This window comes from Anopheles arabiensis, chromosome 3, assembly GCF_016920715.1.
Source record: "Anopheles arabiensis isolate DONGOLA chromosome 3, AaraD3, whole genome shotgun sequence".
Classification (NCBI taxonomy): Eukaryota; Metazoa; Arthropoda; class Insecta; order Diptera; family Culicidae; genus Anopheles; species Anopheles arabiensis.
Window position 1 is genome coordinate 72,512,541 of NC_053518.1, and position 19,425 is coordinate 72,531,965.

Sequence of the window (19,425 nt, forward strand, 5' to 3'; positions counted from 1 at the left end):
ACTTTGTGTCTCCTGCTAAATTACCACAGTAATATAACAAAATCGCTAAAATAAACGACACCCTTACTCGTTTTATTATTCTCTTTGTCTCCAAAAAAAGAACAAGAACTCTTCCTAGCAGTCCCGAAGTGGCATGCTGGGGGACAGAATTCTATTGATTTTTTACACAGAGCTGAACACTTCTGTCGTTTGATGCGTCGCTTACCCCCTTGCTTCCCTTGCGTATAGACACACTTAACACTTCTGTCAACTTCCCTTGCGAGTCTATGGTGATTTTGGTTAGAGTCCGCGAAATCCTCGCCCACAGCAGACACACAAAAAATCCCCCAAAACTCAGAATGGCCACAAAAAAGGCAGCATTTTTGTTGTTGTTTTTGTTGTTGTGAGTGCGTGTCCGCTGTCCCTCCACAACACTTTATTGTCCTTTTTGGCTTTTCGGTTGACCGATATTTCCGCTCTGTCCATCCTCCCGGAGCGGATGACATAAAATATGCAAATTCGCGTCATTGACATTCCATTCCATTGCTTCCAACCGAGTGGAGGGGCGAACTGGCGCGCTCGGTTGTGATCAGTTTGAAAGGATTAATCACTCGTTGTGTCTCCTCCGCTGTCAGTTTACATCCCTCCCTCCGTCCGGTTGGTTGGGATTGTTTTATGCCTCTATCGCTATCATAAACCGCACCAAGCATCGTTTTCATCCCTCCTCACACACACGCATTCACATTGCGCCACTAATTATCGTCTTCATTATCAAAAATATTTGCTTCCCCGGGCCGCTGGCCGCTTGTGTGTGGTTGGCAATAGAAAGGAAAGTTTTAGGACCGCTTTGCGACTTCGACTCCGAGGTTCGTTGCATTCCATAAAGTGATAAAAAATTCAAATCAATCAAACCCAGAACCCAAAAACAGCCGCAAATGCGGGAGGGCGGTGTTGGGAATCGATTTGTGGAACCTCGGGAACTTGGGTTTTGTTTTTGTTTAATTACTCCTGCTCGCTAGTCTATTCGGTTCGAGCGGCTGGGTTTTGGGACTGTTGTGTTTGCCTTGTTGTGTACGACTGCCCCGTGTGTGTTGTTCGACATTGTGTGCTCTGTGTCTGTGTCTAAAACCAAAAATCTCGACGGGTGATCCCTTTTCGGATGCCCCCTTAAACCCTCGGCAAATGAGCTGAGAAATATTTGAAGAAAAGAACGAACCAGCAAACAACAGAAAAAGAGGTTAGTTTGGTAACTGTTTCATATACTTGAAAGTGGGACTCGCTTGGTCCTACCTGGAACCGGGGCAAGGATGTTTGTGGTGCACTTTTTTTTTCTTTGGTTGTTGTCCTTCTTCTTCAACACAAGGATGTGGACACACAGTCGGTCGAAATTAGCTGGGCCGAACCGTGCTGTTTCATGTTTTTTTTTTCTCTCTTCACAATATTCTCCGAACTCGTTGCAGATTGCGAAGGAACGGAGCAAAGCGAGACGAGCCAAAAATTATGACCGGCCGACGGTTTGGTTGTCTGCCTTCTCGCTCTCCTTCTGGCATAACCGCTCTCGCTTCCCCTGTCGAATGCATTCGATGCACTTGCACGCAACGACGAGCGGGATGCTGAGAGCGCGCGTGAGAAGCGAGCAATGAGCAGTGAGAAAGAGAGCGAGAGAGAGAGCGCGCGAGAATGAATGTTGTGGGCCGTTCGGGATGAATCGTTCGTCTCGGGATGAACGCGCGCGTTCACGCTTCGGCTTTTCTCACCGGCGTGGTGAATTTGACAAAGGGCAAGAGCGAGAGAGCGAGCGTGAAGTAGAAAGAGAAACGGAGCGTTTAGGGCATGCAATAATGGGAAGAAATGGAAACAAATGGACAAAACTGAACAAACCATGCGGGTTCACGAGAAGGGAATGATGTTACTTTCGTACCTCACGCTTACCGTGCTGTTCATTCGTTAACAAACTCTCATCGCAAGCGGACGTACGTTGCATTGGTCGTACGCTCCGTCTAGAAACGCCTAAGCTTAATACCGCTTTAATCATAACGAAAAAAAAAACAGAACAAAAACGATACAACTGTATCGTTTGTATGAAAGTTAAGCAAACGCATCGGTACATTCATAAGTTGTAAGAACTTTGAAGAATCTCACAATTGCTACCGTCGTGAAAATCAAACAGCAGTGTGAAAAGTGAAGCTAGCGTGTTAAAACCCGTCGCAATTACGCAAGAAAACGAACAATTTCTCTTACCATCAACCCCACGCGACTGGTGAAAAGTGTACAGCATTGAAGCGTGTGTGCGTCTTTGTGTGTGTGTGTGTGCGTTGTAGTGTCTGTAGCGTGAAAAGCAGTGTTGTGAAAAATCGAATCCTTCGCTAGGATAACCGGGAAAAAACGAGGCGAAAAAACCAATCCCTCCCTCCCCGTACCGCAAGCCGTAATGAAGAAACCGTGTTGCTCGAAGTGATGCGATTGTGGGGCGCGTGTGTAAGCGTGTGTGTTTGTGTCGTCGGCGTCTCCGGCGAACCGAAAACCGGGCAACCCGGGGCACCGTGGTGATATAGCCGGTGTTGCGAAAAAACCACCCCCACAACCAGCGACGATGATGATGCTGTCCGTGCTGGTGCTGGCGTCCTTCCATACCAACCGCACGAGAAAAGTGGCAGCCGCAGCAGCAGCAGCAGCAGTAGAGTCAGGCTCGACGACGAAAATTTTCTAGGCACCCGGGAGTGCGTTCGGGTGTGGGCCCGCGTGTGTGTGTGTTCCCTTTGCAGGGATTTTTCGTTTTCCTCCGTTTGTTACGACTTTATGTTTTCCTTCGACACAACACCCCCGAAATTCGGTGCTGCTAAGCTTCCCTTTCCCACGGCCGTTACGGTGTTTTCAACGATTTTACTTGCGTGTTGTGTCCCTCCGAGAGAGTGAAAGAGCCTCTGCAGTGTCTGTGAGTGTGTGTGTATATGTGTACGTGTGCCCAACTCGAAAGTTTTTACCCACAAAATCTAAAGCGAGGGCTTCACAACCAAAAAGAAAAGCAAAGAAAAAGTAAAGCAGAGTAACGCAAAAAAAGCCGTGTGAGTGTGTATGTGAACGTGTGAGTGTGTATGTTTGGCAACGTGGCCATACGAATTTAGGGAAAACAAAGTGAAAAGAGTCCTTAGAGTGCTTAGGGCGATATAGCGTATTGTCTGTTAAGGCACAATCATGCAGCTTCAACAGATCGTGACGGTCCTGCTCCTGCTGGGCCTGGTCACCGTGGCCGTGGCCCGCTCGAACCTAATGTCCCGCATGGACGTTGCACCGCGGGGCTGCAAATGGCAGCGCGTCCTGGACGAGACGGGCGAGGAGGAAGCGCCCGCCACCGTCACCACCGTGCTGTCCTGCAAGCTGAAAACGATCGGTGCTACGGACACGCTGATGCGCAACCTGTCCTCGTACCAGATCGAACGCATCAACTCGCTGCGGCTCGAGTGCAGTGACATTCTGTTCTTCGAAAGTTCGCTCGAAGCGAACCAACATTCGGGCGCGTTTCTCGGTTCGCTGCGACGCCTTCGCGACCTCAAGATCGAGTACTGCAAGATCAAGTACGTGCCTTCGATGGTGCTGGCTACGCTGCGGGACCTCCGCTCGCTGTCCCTCCGCACGCACAACACCGACTGGTCGGCGATGAACCTGGAGTTCCATCCGGAGAGCTTCCGCGGGTTGACCGAGCTGAAGCGGCTCGACCTAGCCGACAACAACATCTGGGCGTTACCGACGGACGTGTTCTGTCCGCTGTTCTCGTTGCGTCACCTCAATCTCACCCGCAACCGGCTGACGGATGTGTCGCAGCTGGGCTTCTCCGATTGGGGCAACGGACCAACGGCACCGGGCAAGGCGTGCAACACGGGGCTGGAAGTGTTGGACCTTTCGCACAATGACCTCCTAGCCCTGCCCGACAACGGTCTATCGTCGCTCCGGTCACTCAGTGTGCTGATGCTACAGGACAACCTGCTCACCGCGCTTGCCGACCGTTCGTTCGTTGGACTTGGCTCCCTCAAGGTCCTCAACATGTCCAGCAACAAGCTGGTGGCCCTGCCCCCAGAAACCTTCCAATCGACACGCGAACTGCGCCAGATCTATCTCCAAAACAACTCCCTGTCGGTGCTGGCGCCCGGTATGCTCGAGGGCCTAGACCGGCTAGAAATCTTGGACCTCTCGCACAACGAGCTAACGTCCGAGTGGGTCAAGCGCAACACGTTTGCCGGCATGAAGCGGCTGGTAGTGCTGGAAATCGCTCACAACGCACTCACCAAGATCGATCGGCACGTGTTCCGGGAGCTGTACAGTCTGCAGATACTGAACCTGGAGGCGAACCAGATCGAATCGATTGCGGACAATGCGTTCAGCGATCTGAAGAATCTGGTCGCACTGACCCTCTCCCACAACCGGCTGAAGCGCATCGAGCAACATCACTTCTCCGAGCTGTACGTGCTGAACCAGCTGTACGTGGAGTCGAACCTGATTGAGTCGATGCACGGCAGAGCGCTGGAGAATCTGACGAATCTGAACGATCTGAACCTGAACGACAACCGGCTGACGGAGATACCGGAAGGGTTGGGCAAGCTGCGGTTCCTGAAGTCTCTCGATCTGGGCAAGAACCGTATCAGTGCGGTTAGCAACGCTTCGTTCGAGGGTCTGGAGCAGCTGCTGGGACTACGGTTGGTCGAGAATCGCATCACGAACATTTCGCGCGATGCGTTTGTGACGCTCTCGTCGCTGCATGTCCTCAATCTCGCCTCGAACCAGATCCGTCACATCGACCAGTCGGCATTCAGCTCCAACCCAACGATTCGGGCTATTCGGCTGGATAATAATGAGCTGGAGGACATTAGCGGTGTGTTTACGTCCTTACCGGCACTGGTGTTCCTGAACGTGTCCGACAACCAGATCCGGCTGTTCGACTACTCACACTTCCCGGTATCGCTCGAGTGGCTCGATATGCACCAGAACAACATCACCGAGCTGGGCAACTACTACGACCTGGACAATCTGCAGATCAAGATGCTGGATGTGTCCTTCAATCGCCTAACGTCGGTCGATGCAAAGTGCATCCCGGACAGTATCGAAACGCTGTTCCTCAACAACAACGCGCTGGAGGAGGTCGCTGCTGGTACGTTCCTCTCCAAGCGCTCCCTGGAGAAGGTGGTGCTGTACGGGAACTATCTGCGAAAGTTGGAGATCGGTGCGTTGGCTCTAACGCGCGTTGCCGACGACCGGGAAGTGCCCGCGTTCTATCTCGGCGACAATCCGATCCACTGCGACTGTACGATGGAGTGGCTGCAGGGCATCAACAAACTTGCCCATCTGCGGCAGCATCCCCGCGTCATGGATCTCGACACAGTCCTCTGCACGATGGAGCATGAACGGGGCGCAAGCATTCGTCCGCTGATGGACCTTCGACCGCACGATTTCCTGTGCCGGTACGAGACGCACTGCTTCGCAACGTGCCACTGTTGCGAGTTTGATGCGTGCGACTGCAAGATGACGTGCCCGGACCGGTGCAGCTGCTACCACGACCACACCTGGAAGGCGAACATCGTGGACTGTGGCAGTGCGGACTACACGGAGGTGCCCGAGCACATCCCGATGGACGCGTCCACGATCTATCTGGACGGGAATGAGCTCCGCCAGCTCGCGAGTCATCAGTTCATTGGGAAGAAGAAGCTGGAGGTGCTGTACCTCAACGGTAGCAACATCCGGGACGTGCACAACCGTACGTTCAATGGGATCCCGAGCCTTCGGGTGCTCCATCTCGAGAACAACTACATCAACGAGCTGCGCGGCTTCGAGTTCGATCAGCTGACGAACCTGAACGAGCTGTACCTGGACCACAACGCGATCGCGTACGTCGGGGAGCGAACGTTCGAGAGCTTGCGGTTCCTGGAGGTGGTCAGCTTGAGCGACAATCGCATCAGCGAGTTCCGCCCGTGGCAGGCGTTTGCGGCGGCCGGTGAGACTGGGTCGTTGGCGCGCGTGGCATTGGACGGCAATCGGTGGCGCTGCGACTGTGAGTCGTTGCGGCGGATGCAGCGCTGGATCCGGACGGTGAGCGGTAACTTCGAGCTGCAGCGGATGATCTGTGCGGACAGCCGGGTGGTGGCCGATGCGATTGCGTCGTGTGACAGTCGGCAGGGTGGTGGTGTGTTCGGTGCCGGTGCAGAGGCGGGCGAAGTGGACGGAGATGGACCGCCTGCTGTGCATCGGACGGTGCTGCTCGGGCACGGACTGATTGGTGGTGGCTATGTGCCGCTGCTGGCGGCCATTCTGGTGGCCATCATCGGTACGGCGCTGATCGTCGCGTTGGCTTGTGTGTTCCGGCAGGACGTGCGGCTGTGGGCACACGCCCGGTACGGTGTGCGGTTGGTGAAGGACCCGATCATTGTCGGTGGCAGGAAGGAGCCGGACTCGGACCGGCTGTACGATTGCTATCTCGTGCACAGCGTGCACGACAGTGACTTTGTGGGCCGGCTGCTCGGTGCCGAGCTGCAGCTGCACGGCTACTCCGTGTGTCAGCATCATCGCGACGTCCATCCGGGGGCGTTCTTGGCCGACTCGCTGCAGAGTGCGGCCGATTCGGCCCGCAAGCTGCTGCTCGTGGTGTCGATGAACTTCCTGCAGACCGAGTGGTCCCAGCCCCAGTTCCGGGTGGCGCTGCAGTCGGTGATTGAAAGCATCCGGCCGGCCCACCGGCGGCACAAGATCGTGCTGGTGCTGACCGCGCCGGTGGAGATCGTGGCGATGGATCCGATCATGCATCTGCTGATCCGCACCTGCACCGTGGCGTGCTGGGGCGAGCGCAAGTTCTGGGACAAGCTGCGGTACGCGCTGCCCGACGTGCCGAAGGACCGGGTGCCGGCCAAGCTGGGCGACATTACGCGCAGTCCGGCGAATCTTCGCTACACCCCAGCGCCCACGTCGCTCGAGCAGTGGTGCAAGATCAGCCCGGGCGAGACTGGCCCGAACGGAGGGCAGATTGTGCCACCCGGGGGGCCGGTTCCAGTGGCCGGCATCTCGCAGAGCACGCCGTCGCAGAGCACCTGCAACACCGAGGACGAGTCGTCCTCGTCCGCCTCCTCGCAACACTACGAGGCTCCGATGAGTCAGCACTACAACATGAGCCGCTCCAGTGCCTCGCTTGGTCACGTGTACTCCACGATACCGGAGACGCCCCAGATGGGACGCAACGGAAGAGCTTATTTCGTGTAATTAGTGGGATATTTGGTGGGATAATGGGGACGCTGCGGGGAACAGGGTTCCTATTTTCCGTTTGCCCCAACAACTAAAAGCGTTTTGTACATACGAACTACTTGTAAGTAGTGTAGGAGGAAGAAGCAGAAAGCGGACACCATTATAGTCAAGCGAAATGTTGCAGTCAACGCTATACAAACACAAAGGCAGTCAATTTTGTTGATTTTTAGTTTTAACATATTTTTGCGAATAAGATTTAGCATTAAACAAACAAAACACACGGAAACATACACACACAAAACCCTCGCCTCTTAAAACGAAACACGTTAACGATGATCTCTTTGGCCACGTACGAAGCAAACGGAAGCGCAGTGGGCCTGGGTCAAAGGGTTGCCGTGCAGGGCGCTATGTATTGTAATTCTTCCGGGAGGCTTTGAGGCGCAAAAAACAAGAGCTCCCACACGGTAGATGTGTTACTCCCTTTACTATTATTATTACTATTATTGCGCCTCTGCTCTTATTTGCCAAATATATTTGAAATGTGTATTTTCACGAGGAAGTTGCGCGATGAAAACGAAAAAAGAAAAACAACCTAATGCAAAAGGACCAGAGTTAGTGTGGGAGGGTGAAGTGAGTTGAGGAAGATTAAGTGGTGAGACAGGCGTCCCAGGGGACTGTGAGAGGAATATATAGGACTAAATATATATATATATGAATGACTTAAATGATCGTGATACTAGTTTTTACATGGCCTTCCATATAAGAGCGATAACGGTTCCACGTAGCTGTGGTCCTGACTTAAGCATAGAAAACGCAAAACACAAGAAAAGCGCACAACGTATAAGCGACACACATACACACCGAACGAAGTTGAATCGTTTCAGTAAGTAAGAAATGTAATAATTGTACTTGAATCTGTTCCCACCTCAAAACGTGGCACATTGGTCCCCGCGAGTGTTTGTGTGCGTGTGTGTGATGCGCTAGAGAAATCTGTTCTAACTTGATCCCTTTTTTCACGTAACACACGAACACACTTTCCTGTCCGTGTTTTTTTTCGGTCCGTTCGATCTTTTGTGCTCTTCTCTTCGTCAGGTTAGGTGATGGATAGGATTGGAAGCACAAAGATGTGTAAGATGATTAGAGTCGTTTTGAGTTGAGTGTGCCATTTTCGCAAGACAAAAAAGCAAACAGAACTGACCAACAAAATGCATCTAGTGAGGGCGGGAAGAAAATAGGAAGCAAGCAAAACAACAAAACAACAGTCTGAAGCCGTTGCGTGGTGCGATCGGGAGAGAATTACACAATTATTGCCATAAAGAGACAGTGCAAAGAAATTACAGGAAGAACGAGCGAAACAGAGAGAAACAAACACACACACATAATGTATATTAACAAGTTACCGTAACAAAACAAGAGACAAAAAGAGTAAGAAACACATAATGCAAGGAAAAGGCAAGAAAATTACATAATAAACCAAATCAGATGAAAATTAGACACATCCAGGCACAAACAATGGCGCACACTAAAGAGATATGAAGTGAAGAAGAGAAACACGTCGAGTCGAGCAATGAAATAGTAAACCAACCCGGACAAAACACGCAAAAAAAAAAACGGCGCATCAATGTAAAACTCGCTCCAATTTGTACATTTCGACATTAGGAGATAATAATTTATTACACACGTGAAGCATAAAGCAAGCGCGATGAAAGAGATACACACTCACAAAAGGAAACAAATAACAGCAGTAACAGAAAGGAAAGAGCCACGTTAAAGAGGTAAATAGAAGCGGTTAAAATTGAAGGTTTGAAGGTGAAACTAGATAGAACGAAGCAAAAGGAGCAAACATTGTTAAAAGCGGGAAAAGGGTAGAAACAAAACTACGAAAAAAAGCTCCTTTTTAAGAACGAGAAGATAATAACAAAAAAGGGAGAAAGAGAGAGAGAATAACACTCGCACAACACAACCGAAAACACAAACAAAATCGAATGAAATACAATTTTGAATTCACGAAAAATGAAGCATAATTTCGCCCGTGTGTTTGACTTTTTTTTTGTTTCTTCTTCTCTGTTGTAGTGTTTGTTTGGGGGCTTTTTGGGGGAGCTGTTGGAGTTTCGGAATTGGAGTGATTAAGGGCGGTTTTCTTCCTCTGCTTCTTCTCCGCTCTCGTTGCTTGTTGTTTGCGTTCGCTTTGCTTGGTTCGCTTCGGTGGTTGTCATAGTGATCGTTTCGGACTCCTTTTTGAAGGCGGTGTTGTGGTCGAAAGTGGTTCGGTTTCGGCGAGGCTCAGGTAAGTCTGGTAAGGTTGTGATGCTGGTTGTTGCCCAGCATCACCACCATCATCATCATCAGCATCTCTGGCATCATCTCGTGGTGCGTCGTGAGAGACGGTGAGGTCTTTCTGTGGGACGTCGTAAATTATCGGAACTCTCGGACTGCCTTTGGGAGCGGGAAGGGAAGCGCACCACATCGGCTAGGTGGCTAGCCGGGCGCCGAATGTTTTGTTTACTTGCCCTCTGTCCATCACTTGTTCGGCTTTTTTTTCGTTCTCTTCTCGCTTAAGATCAGACAGCAATCCCCCACTCCCCCCGAAGTACGAGGGGGGACGCAAACAGGCTCGGTTTTGTAGGCGGCCTACGGCGTGATTGGCGTGCGGTGCGCGCTGTGGTCGCATCCCCTGTTCGCTGACCGACCGACCGGCTAGTTTTCTTAAATTATCAAGATTTATTCCATCCGATTCCGGGGGCCGTCGTGCAGGAGGCCCCCGTTTGCTAGGTCCAGACTCTCCCCCGGGGCCATGCCTTTATTTATCCAACACTCTATTTTTTCCATCCTACCTGGCTGCGTGTGCACCTTTCTGTGCCTCCTATGCCAGCGATACACCCTTTTCGGAGTAACCGTCCACGGTTCGGGTGATGCTTGTGCTTGGGCGCACGCTGACCTTCGCCGGATTGCAGCACCCGGGGAATCGTGCGCTGGAGAGATGGGTTTGGCCCTTTTTTTTTCGTTATCTGTGCGGCGGGAACACCGCTGGGAACAGGGCCGATACTTCGGGAGGGAGGCGAGGGTATCGGGGGTTGCTCAACAAATATGGCCCCATTTCAGGGGCTTTGAGGCTGTTGCCTGGGTGCCTAGGGTTTGCTTCGCCGTGCCTTACTCTTGTGGGTGAGAATTATCGTTCGGGGAAGTTAACAACGGCCGGCCTCTAAGTGTCTTTTCGTGCGGAGGATTGATTTGGGTCGTCGGTTTTGTTGGATGTCCCGTGGAAAGAAATCAATATTTTAAAGGTACATAAATCGTTTTGAAGAAGATATTTTGGAACGAAACTTCATGAAGAGGACATTAGAACAAACCAAAAACCAAAAGATAGAGTCTTCCCAAGCAAGAGTTTAAATTAAATAAAAGAAGGCTTAAACAGAATCACAATCGAAACGAAAGCGGCGAAAAACAGCATCCCAATTCCCAACTCCACACACCAGACAGAAGAAACGAATGGACCATGAAAGCCAAAAGCCAAACACAACTCGCCGTGCTCGACATAACGAGCACCAAGAACGAACAAGGTAAAGCTTGGAAAGGGGGAAGCGGGCGCTCAATGATGGGTGGCAATGTGAAAATCACGGACAGATTTGCTCCGGCTCCAGTTCTTTATGATTATGATCGTGTTTCTGATCGTGAAATTGATGTTTACTCGTTGATGATGCTGATGAGTAAGAATAACAGTCCTCGTCTCGTCCGCGTCGCGTCGTTTGCCGTTGTAGTTGCTTCCCTGGGCCGTTTCTGTTCGGGTTTCTAAATGCACTTTGATTTTTGCTGTCCGCTCTGGATTTCTGGAGGCACCATTGAGAAGGATGTGTGTGTGTGGTGGAAAACCGAGTCGGCAGAACGAGAAAGCAGCGAGCTTATACAGTATTCCTCCGCTTTCCATCCAGCATTTGTATGCTCGTGCGGCTCGTGGTCGCACCCTAACTCCGGTGAATGCATGTAAAGGAGTTGTGCGTGTTTCTTTTTCTTCGGCCAGAGAATTGTTATGCTCACGATGCCGAAGACGACGTACGACGCAAGAGTTGAGCATTGTGCGTTTTGGGGCGAACGATCGAATCGATGCGACAGGGGTTGCTCCGCGTGTTTCGGGAAATCTGTTTGCAATAAATCAACCGCTTCTCGGAGGCAGCAACAGCGGAACGAGCAACCAAAACCGGGGCTCACAAATTAATTTTTGACAAATCATTTCCCACCGGTGTGTACCCAGAGTACCCGTACACCGGCGCGCGGCTATTGTGGCCGCGGAGTTCGTTTGTGGCCGTTCCGGTTTATGTTCCGGGGCGGCTTTCTCAAGACGGTTGTGTTGCGTAGCGTATTTTCTCCTGTCTTCCTCTCCTCTGTGCGTTAAAATTTCGAGATGATGCCACAAAAACGACGGCGACGGCGTGCACTATTAGCCACGTCAGTCTCGTCCCGTCCGCTCCGCGATGATGTGAAAGCGTAATGTAAACACAGACACCGGGAAAGGGTTCGTTGGGTTGGGATGTTTGCTATGGGATGAGCCGCACGCAGGCCCCGTGAATAGAAAGGGGGAAGAAGTCGGTAAGCAGGGCCAGGGCAAAATTGCTTCCCATTAACTGGTTTGGCATTGTTGTTCGGACATTCTTTCGTTACCCTGCCGGGTGCGTGTGTGAGTACGCAAATTCCCGGTGGAATTTTATTTATGCGTGTTCTTTTACACGCCAGACTCTCCTCGTAAATTCTCATTTTACAGATATCACTAATAGTTATTGAGGTTTGAAAATATAAACGAAAAAAAAACAGAAATCATATCAAGCTATCGATCCCATTAAAGCCCATTATCATCTTGCACGGTGTCTACGGCGCTGCCCGGGGGCGGCGCGGCCCTGCTTCACACCATCCATTTGGAATAATTAATTAGTTAATTAATTTCAATGCATCAGCACCTAATTTATTTATCGGTCTGGGAAAAGCACCGGACAGTGCAGTTCGGACCCATCGCCCACCCATCGAAACCCATTCCAACCCACCTACACACGCGCACGCACGCACGACATAGGGTCAGACATAAATATGCAAAAGCACCGTTCCGTGGGCGTTTTGGGCGATTCAATGTGACAAAAAACGGGGGAGTGAAGGGGAAGTCTGCGCGCAGAAAATGCTGCTACTGTGCGGCTGAAAGGAAGGAAGCAAAAGCCTCCCCAACACTCGCCCCCCCCCCCCCCATCCTAGTGGTGCTGCCTGTCAAGCGCCGGCGAAAACGGAACAGCGCAGCACGCTCTATAATTTATTGACTTATTTTATCGGAATTTATTCCATTCCGATTTCCACTAGAAAAGCATGCAAAGCGGGGATGGGAGTGGTTTGATGAGGCAGAGGGGACAGTTCGATTCGATCATGCCCAATGCGCCAATGCCCCACCTACGGAAGGGCTCGTGAGGGGTGAAAATGTGAAGAAACGGCAGAAGAAGGCAAACACAACACAAAACAAAAAAAATACAGATCGCTATACATAAACGGTAGCATAAGTGGCTGCTTAATGCTGCGGTTTATGCGGCTTCGGGTGGGGCCCGCTTCGTGTGGGTTTACGCGACAAACGCCGCGATGCCGCCTTTGAGCGAAAGATCGGCACGGCAGCGGTTGGCTTGGGCGGCTAGATTTATCAGGTTCAGCGGCTCAACCGGTACGTCAGCCTCCGAGTCCGTCGAGGTCGAGGCATTCCGGTAATGCTGCAAATTGGAATTGAATAAAGTACAGCTCATTACACAGCGAGCAGCAGGATAAGCTTCAGCCACCGTAGTTCACCGCGGTGGTAGGTTGCCGCTTTTCGATGGGAAACGTATCAAAAGCAGACGTACGGGAGGGGTAAGATCCGTCCTCCGATCGTCTCCGATCGAGCGAACAAGATGCATTCTAATTGAAGCTTGGACCAATGGACCGGAGGGGCTTGGCTTGTTATCTCTGAGTCAGAGCCGAGAAGACGTTAACACGATGGTACGGTGCGATGAGCTTGGCGAGCTTCTTTCTATATTCCAGCGGATGCCCACCGTTTGAAGGGTGTTTGGCGGGCCAATTATAATGATAATAATGACAGCAGCGAACACCAGCGACCTGAAGCGGGGTTGCATTGAAAATCGTGTGCCCAACGGGCAATGGATGGGTCGTGGCCGGACCGTGTTTGGGCAACAGCGGCAATCGGAAAAGCGCAGTGAATAGCAAATAGTTCGAGATCCATAACGGCTTCCTCCCCTCGTGGTGGATTAGCTAATCGTGAGCGTGATCGGACGGGGATTGTGGTGTCGTTTTTTTTTCTAGCTGCTTTCGCAACTTCTATTCGATTAAATGAATTCTTAGTGCGGTTGGTTTGGTTTGGGAAGTTGATTGGGGAAAGGGGTATGATGGAATGGAATTTTGAAGCCGTGCTACTATGGGATGTGCTTCGTGTGGTTGGGCAGGCGAGCTGTACAGCAGCATTGCATTGTTTTGATTGAGGACTGAGGAACACGGGGCAGGCGGGAGCAAAAATTAAATAACGAACTGTGCCGATGGGAAAATTCACTTCACGAAGAGACATTAGTTGATTATTTTCTCATGCTGCTCAGAAACTGGATTGGTAATATTAAATGAATATTCCGTCCCGATCAAAGATGGATTCAATTAGGACACTAAGGAAGACTTCTGAGTTGTTTATTTAAACCATTCTTGTAGAAGATAGCGTTTAAGGACATGGAAACAACGTTAAACTAAGCTTGTAGAGCTCTCATAGCCTGCACAGTGTAATGAATTGCATCTCCAATTCGCAAGGTCCCATTACAAGCTCGAATTGATTTACATCCTAAAGTAAATCTTCAGTCCAACTCTCGGCGAAAAGTTTGAAATATTTTTATGCGACGAAAATTTCAAGCCAAAACGATAAGGAATTTCAGAGTAGATGAATAATTGACTAGACTGGCCCTTCAAAGCTATTTTTATGAGATTGATCACACAATTTCCTGGCAAAAACTGAACTGATTGACACATTTTTTGGGCACCTGGAAACCACAGCTCATAACACGATTTCCAAATGTAAATCATAAGCTTTTTTCCTTTAAGCAAATCAGCTGTTTAGCTGCCGCAACGGTATGGAATCTCAATGAAGAAAATAAAATAGAACATGCATTGAATGAAATGCATTAGACCATTAGTATTTTAGACGTTTGATTGAGAGTTTGAGCTGGATTGAAACACTCTGTATTTGGAGAATACTCGTCCGCTCTCGTTTAATATCATGGAGTTTAACCTGGTACAGATAAGAGCGACGGCTCGGTGCGTTGTAGTGCGCTCGATCTTGCACAACAAAGGTAGCGTGTTCGATTCTAATTTCTGAATATCGTGATCTGTGATAATTCTGATTATATTATCATCGCTGCTGTAGTTTTATAATAAGAACGAAGTGTGGCAATATATGAGGTAAAAGAAGATAGAAAATTATTTGATTAGATTAATATTATGAACAATGAACTCCTTACAAATATTGCAACTCTGTAACATCCATCCATCCAAACAACACACAGTGAATGCTTGTTTTTTGCAGTTTATATTGTTCATTATTTCATTTCTTAATATATGCCCTCATTATTTTTCTCCTTAAGAAACATTTATTTAATCAACTGCTGGAACTCCACCATGTGATTGCCCTTCAAACTGGCGACGGTGCACCAGAAGCACTTCCCTCGCTCTAAACGCGCGCACGCTGCTCCCGTCTCGCTTAACGCTTTATTGCGCAATTTCACAATCTAAGCTCGTTTGCGAACCATTTTTAGCCTAAAGAGAACGTACGCTAACTAGCAGTGAAATCAGCCAGCTTCCACCAACATCACCACCACCACCGCCGATTTGCACAACCTGCTCCAGTTCCACGGTGCAAAACGATCGCACTGAAACTTAATATCATATTTAAGATTTAACTTTATCGACCAACAAAAACGGAACAGAGTAGGGAAGAAAAAAACAACCCAAGCTGCACTGCGCTCGGTCGGCATTCGGCTGGAGGGCTGCTGTTGTCGTCCACACAAAAACACACACACACATAACCGTTGTCGTTTAATTTAAGCGCATTACCATGCAATCACGGCCAGCACCGTTGCGAACACACCGTTGTTCGCAATGTGCAGTTTTTTTTTGCTTATGTGTGTTTTGATGCCTTCCCCGGTTTTGTGATTTCAGTCAGGATTCTTTTTTTTGTCCTTCCCTCGCGGTTTTGTTTTCATCTGCCGCCCTGCACTTGGGCCTGCAACTGGTGCATCACGTGCATGCTCGCGCTCATCTGGGAACGATTTGGAGAGTCGTTTTTGTGTGTTATGCTGCCGCTGTGTGTTGTACTTTCCTTCTTTGAATCTGTTTTCCATGCACACACACACACAACCACTCACACACACACGGCATCGTGCATTACAGTGCAGTCCGTTGCATCTAATTTGCATTCAGTCACATTCGAAGGCACACGGTCGAACACGTCGTTGCTGAGGGATAGATTTTTCGGAACGTTATGCTACCGAAAAAGGCGCTTGGAATGCGCATGGCTCAGGCATTAGGCGCATAAGGGAACAGGGCGATTTCTTTTCCTGAAAGAAGCACTTTTTTTTACTACTCCTCTCGATCCATTCCCACGTGCAGGTGCTCGGGTTCGATTTTTCAGCCACCAATCGTGAGTATTACTTTTCCAGCACATCCCCTCGGCGGGCGGTTTGTCCGGTCAGCGGGAGCTATGGATGGATGTTTTTTTTTTTTTTGAAGGCGGCAGCAACAACAGGAATTGACAATATTGAATGAAAAGTGAACAATTTCTTTCGCCCGACGCAAGGGAAGCCGCTGGCGAGTCAATTCCGATTGTTCCCATCGACACGCATTCGAACGCGCGCAATGACCGTGAAATCATAAAAAGAGTAGCGCGCCGTCCACCCCTCCCTTCGGCCCGGAATACTTTGCCGTCGTCTCTGTCTCTGTTGGGCCCGGTGCTGCAGGGCTCGATCGATCGATTTTTGGGCAGGCAAGTTGTGAGCGAAAGTTGGGCTGGGGGTCGTGTTTTTTTTTCTCTCTCTCTTCTGCCTCGGAACGCCGAAAGCGAAGTTCCGCCAAGCAGCGGGAGCACCTTGCGGTGGAACGAAAGTAAACGTTTGCGCTTCCAGTGGCGCACAGTACGTGGTGGAATTTTGGAACAGTGGAATGGCTTTTCCCAGCGCACGTGGAAAGGGAAAAGGGTGTGCCGGGTGTGGATCTGCCGAAAGGGGGCCGCGTGTTGGAATGAGTAATAGTGTAAATAGTACAATTAAAACGAGGGGAATCGATAAAGATGATTACCCTTCGGAGGGGTTCCGTTCGGTTTAAGCAGGAAATGAAATCGTTTAATAAAGTTATATCGATGGACAAAAAATGATGATAAATTGTCAAGTGGACGTAAAATGAGCTGAAAATAATGAAAACAAAATAATATTGAAAGAACTGTTTCAGCATTATACCTTCAAGAACAAAGGTGACACAATATCAATAAAAATAAATAACTAAACAATTAAATAAAAATACCTAAAAACAAAACAGTAGCCATGAAAAAGGTTTACAGTCTGTCCAAAAAGGCTGGTCAAGTACTACGTACACGTTAATTGTGTTTATTATTATCAATCTGCTAGTGACTTCCTTCTAAGTTAATGTATTTCTGTTGCTTGGATTACACTTCAAGCGCTCTCTGACCGCGCTAAAGGCAGGAGAGTTAAATGAATGGAGTATGATGGCGAAAATCTTATCTTAATCATATGCATAACCTATCCTATTCATTTTTTGAAGGTTACAAAATGTGTGGGAGGCCTCGTTCCTTCATTTGATCAGCGGTTGGCCATTTTTCAGACACTAATTGTGTGACAAACTGCCATGTAAGCAGCCATCCTTGACAGTTAATCTAACGAAATAAGCGGCTTAATGTCCAAAAAATCAAATATTACTCAAGGAATCAGTGAATATGATTTTGATGGCCAATAAGATCAGGAAAAGTGATGGGTCACATTTGGTTGATAGATCATACTGCATTTCATTGTAGCTGGTCATGTTATGGCTTGAATGAGTGAGTTGTTACAAAAATGTTTTGTAGTGTAAAACACCATATTCAGAAAGTGGCCAAATCTGAGGAGGAAAATCAAATAATTCAAAAAATCATTTCCAATAAGACTGTACTAACATATTAAAAAAAATTTAGCTCGTCAAGGTCATACTGCCACCATCTAGAATAGCGAACACAGTCTACTAAGATCCAACAGCAAAATCTCGTGTAACGGTAGCACCATGGTGCCATTATACCAGGGCTCATTGAGCAAAGGTGTGCTAGAAAAATGATTCAAATTAATAAGGGAAATGATAAGGGAATGATAAGAGACGAAATAGGGAAATATATTCTTGCAGTTTTAAAGTACTTTGTGTACCAGTTCAGAGAAATTGTACCTTAAAAAATACCACATTTTTCCTTGGCCACGAGGTCCGGAAATGCAATATTTCTACCAGAGATTAATTAAGTCTTGCAAGATGAGTGGGTCAAAATACGCCATTTTTGAGGTTCAAATGAGTTATGGCATTGGTCAAGTAGTCAATAATAGTCATGAATACAATAAGAAATAAGATCAAGATTTTTTTTTTAAATTCCATAACTTTTGTTTTTATTCGCATATTTCGCCAAAAGTCTGATGGCCGAATACTTTTTGCGCACTCATCAAACAACTTTTTTTAGTTTTTTTTTATAATTCAGTTATAATTGTACTATTTTAGTGCTTATTTTTTAGCAGTACTTGTGTATAGATGGTCCCTCCATCTAACCCCATCATTACTTTTACCGCCCCATGCCTATTGCGACCATAATTCTCTTTTTTTCCGAAAAAAAATCAGCTAGACGAATACTTCTTGGACTGACTGTAACTTGCTACGAAAAGAAATCTACCACTACAAAACAATCAACCAACAGAAAGCATAATCTAAAGTGTAATGAAATCAAAAAACTAAACTACTAATGAAACACAACAAAACCCATCATTTTGCCTGGGTTGATAGGCTTGCATTTTGTAGATGTTTGACTTAAAAGATATCACAAAATTGAATAATTGTTGATTCACATCCTTCAATACATAATCTTATCCTTGAAAGGATTCTGGTAAAATTTATATAATTTGCAGTTGAGTTTTCCCACATGACACAATCAAACCCATTGTTTGAATAAATCAACCATTCATTCAAAACACATTGCCAATTGATTGTGTTAAATCAAATCTCAACCCCTCCCCAATCGCTCTAATGGTCTATGTGTATGATCCCCGGCTCATATTGCGGCTTTGACCAACATTCCTCAACCAAGGCCTTTCCCAACCACAGTGAAGAATGTCACCGAGATGACAATGTCGCTGTGGCCATCTGCGTTCGCCCATCTGAGTGTAAGCGTCATGTTTACATAGCAAACAACCTCAAAATCGTTCAAAAACCACTTAAATCTTTGCCCGCACACCGCACGGCGCGGGTCACCAGAACCAGAACAACTAAACACTACATTAAAGTGACGAAAAAGAAAAGACGAAAAGATCTGTTAAAAATCAACCAACAAAAACAACACCGAAAGAGTTGTGCGAGTGATTTGCGTGCGAGCGCGGAGTGGACTGTTTACGGCTCCCACCCGGCTAGTTTGGGGTCTGGGGCGGTGATGGCCGGTCGCCACTTTCAACTCATTTGATTCATTTACTGGCGTGGCGTTGTGGTTGCGAAAAAAAGAAAGAAAACAATTTCTCGAGCCGAGTCCTCCGGCGACGACAAAAGAATGGATTTAGAATTCATTTTCAGCCCTCCACAAATTAATGCCATTCTGGCGGCGCTCCTCTCGCAGCGACAAACAACGTTCAGCGCATAGCGTGCAGGAGGAGAGCTACGAGCAACAAAACATCACACAAAATATCACACTCACATACACCCGGTGCCCATCTAATGATGACCGAAAAATAAAGCAAAACCAACCCACAAACACACCAAAGGCAGAGTGGACGAAGAGAGCGCACTCGGGGGGCTTGGGAAAAAGCGTGCCCGTAAATCTTCGCTTAATTTAAAGACTTGAGGTCGCACTTGTTTTGAATAAATTACCGGCACGAAGATGACGTGCTGCACAGGGCGTGATAGGTGAGGCGAAACTGATGGGGGTAGGAAAACTAGAAGCCAAGTCCGGGC

The 19,425-nt window shown here is 48.4% G+C and overlaps 1 protein-coding gene across 1 annotated transcript; it reads left to right on the forward strand.

Moving 5' to 3' along the window:
- Window positions 1-1,906: 1,906 nt before the first annotated feature.
- LOC120901824 (toll-like receptor Tollo) lies at window positions 1,907-9,228 on the forward strand. The gene has a single exon (XM_040310117.1). It carries the CDS (start codon window positions 3,175-3,177, stop codon window positions 7,216-7,218), a length of 4,044 nt encoding a protein of 1,347 aa, XP_040166051.1. The 5' UTR covers window positions 1,907-3,174; the 3' UTR covers window positions 7,219-9,228.
- Window positions 9,229-19,425: the final 10,197 nt, after the last annotated feature.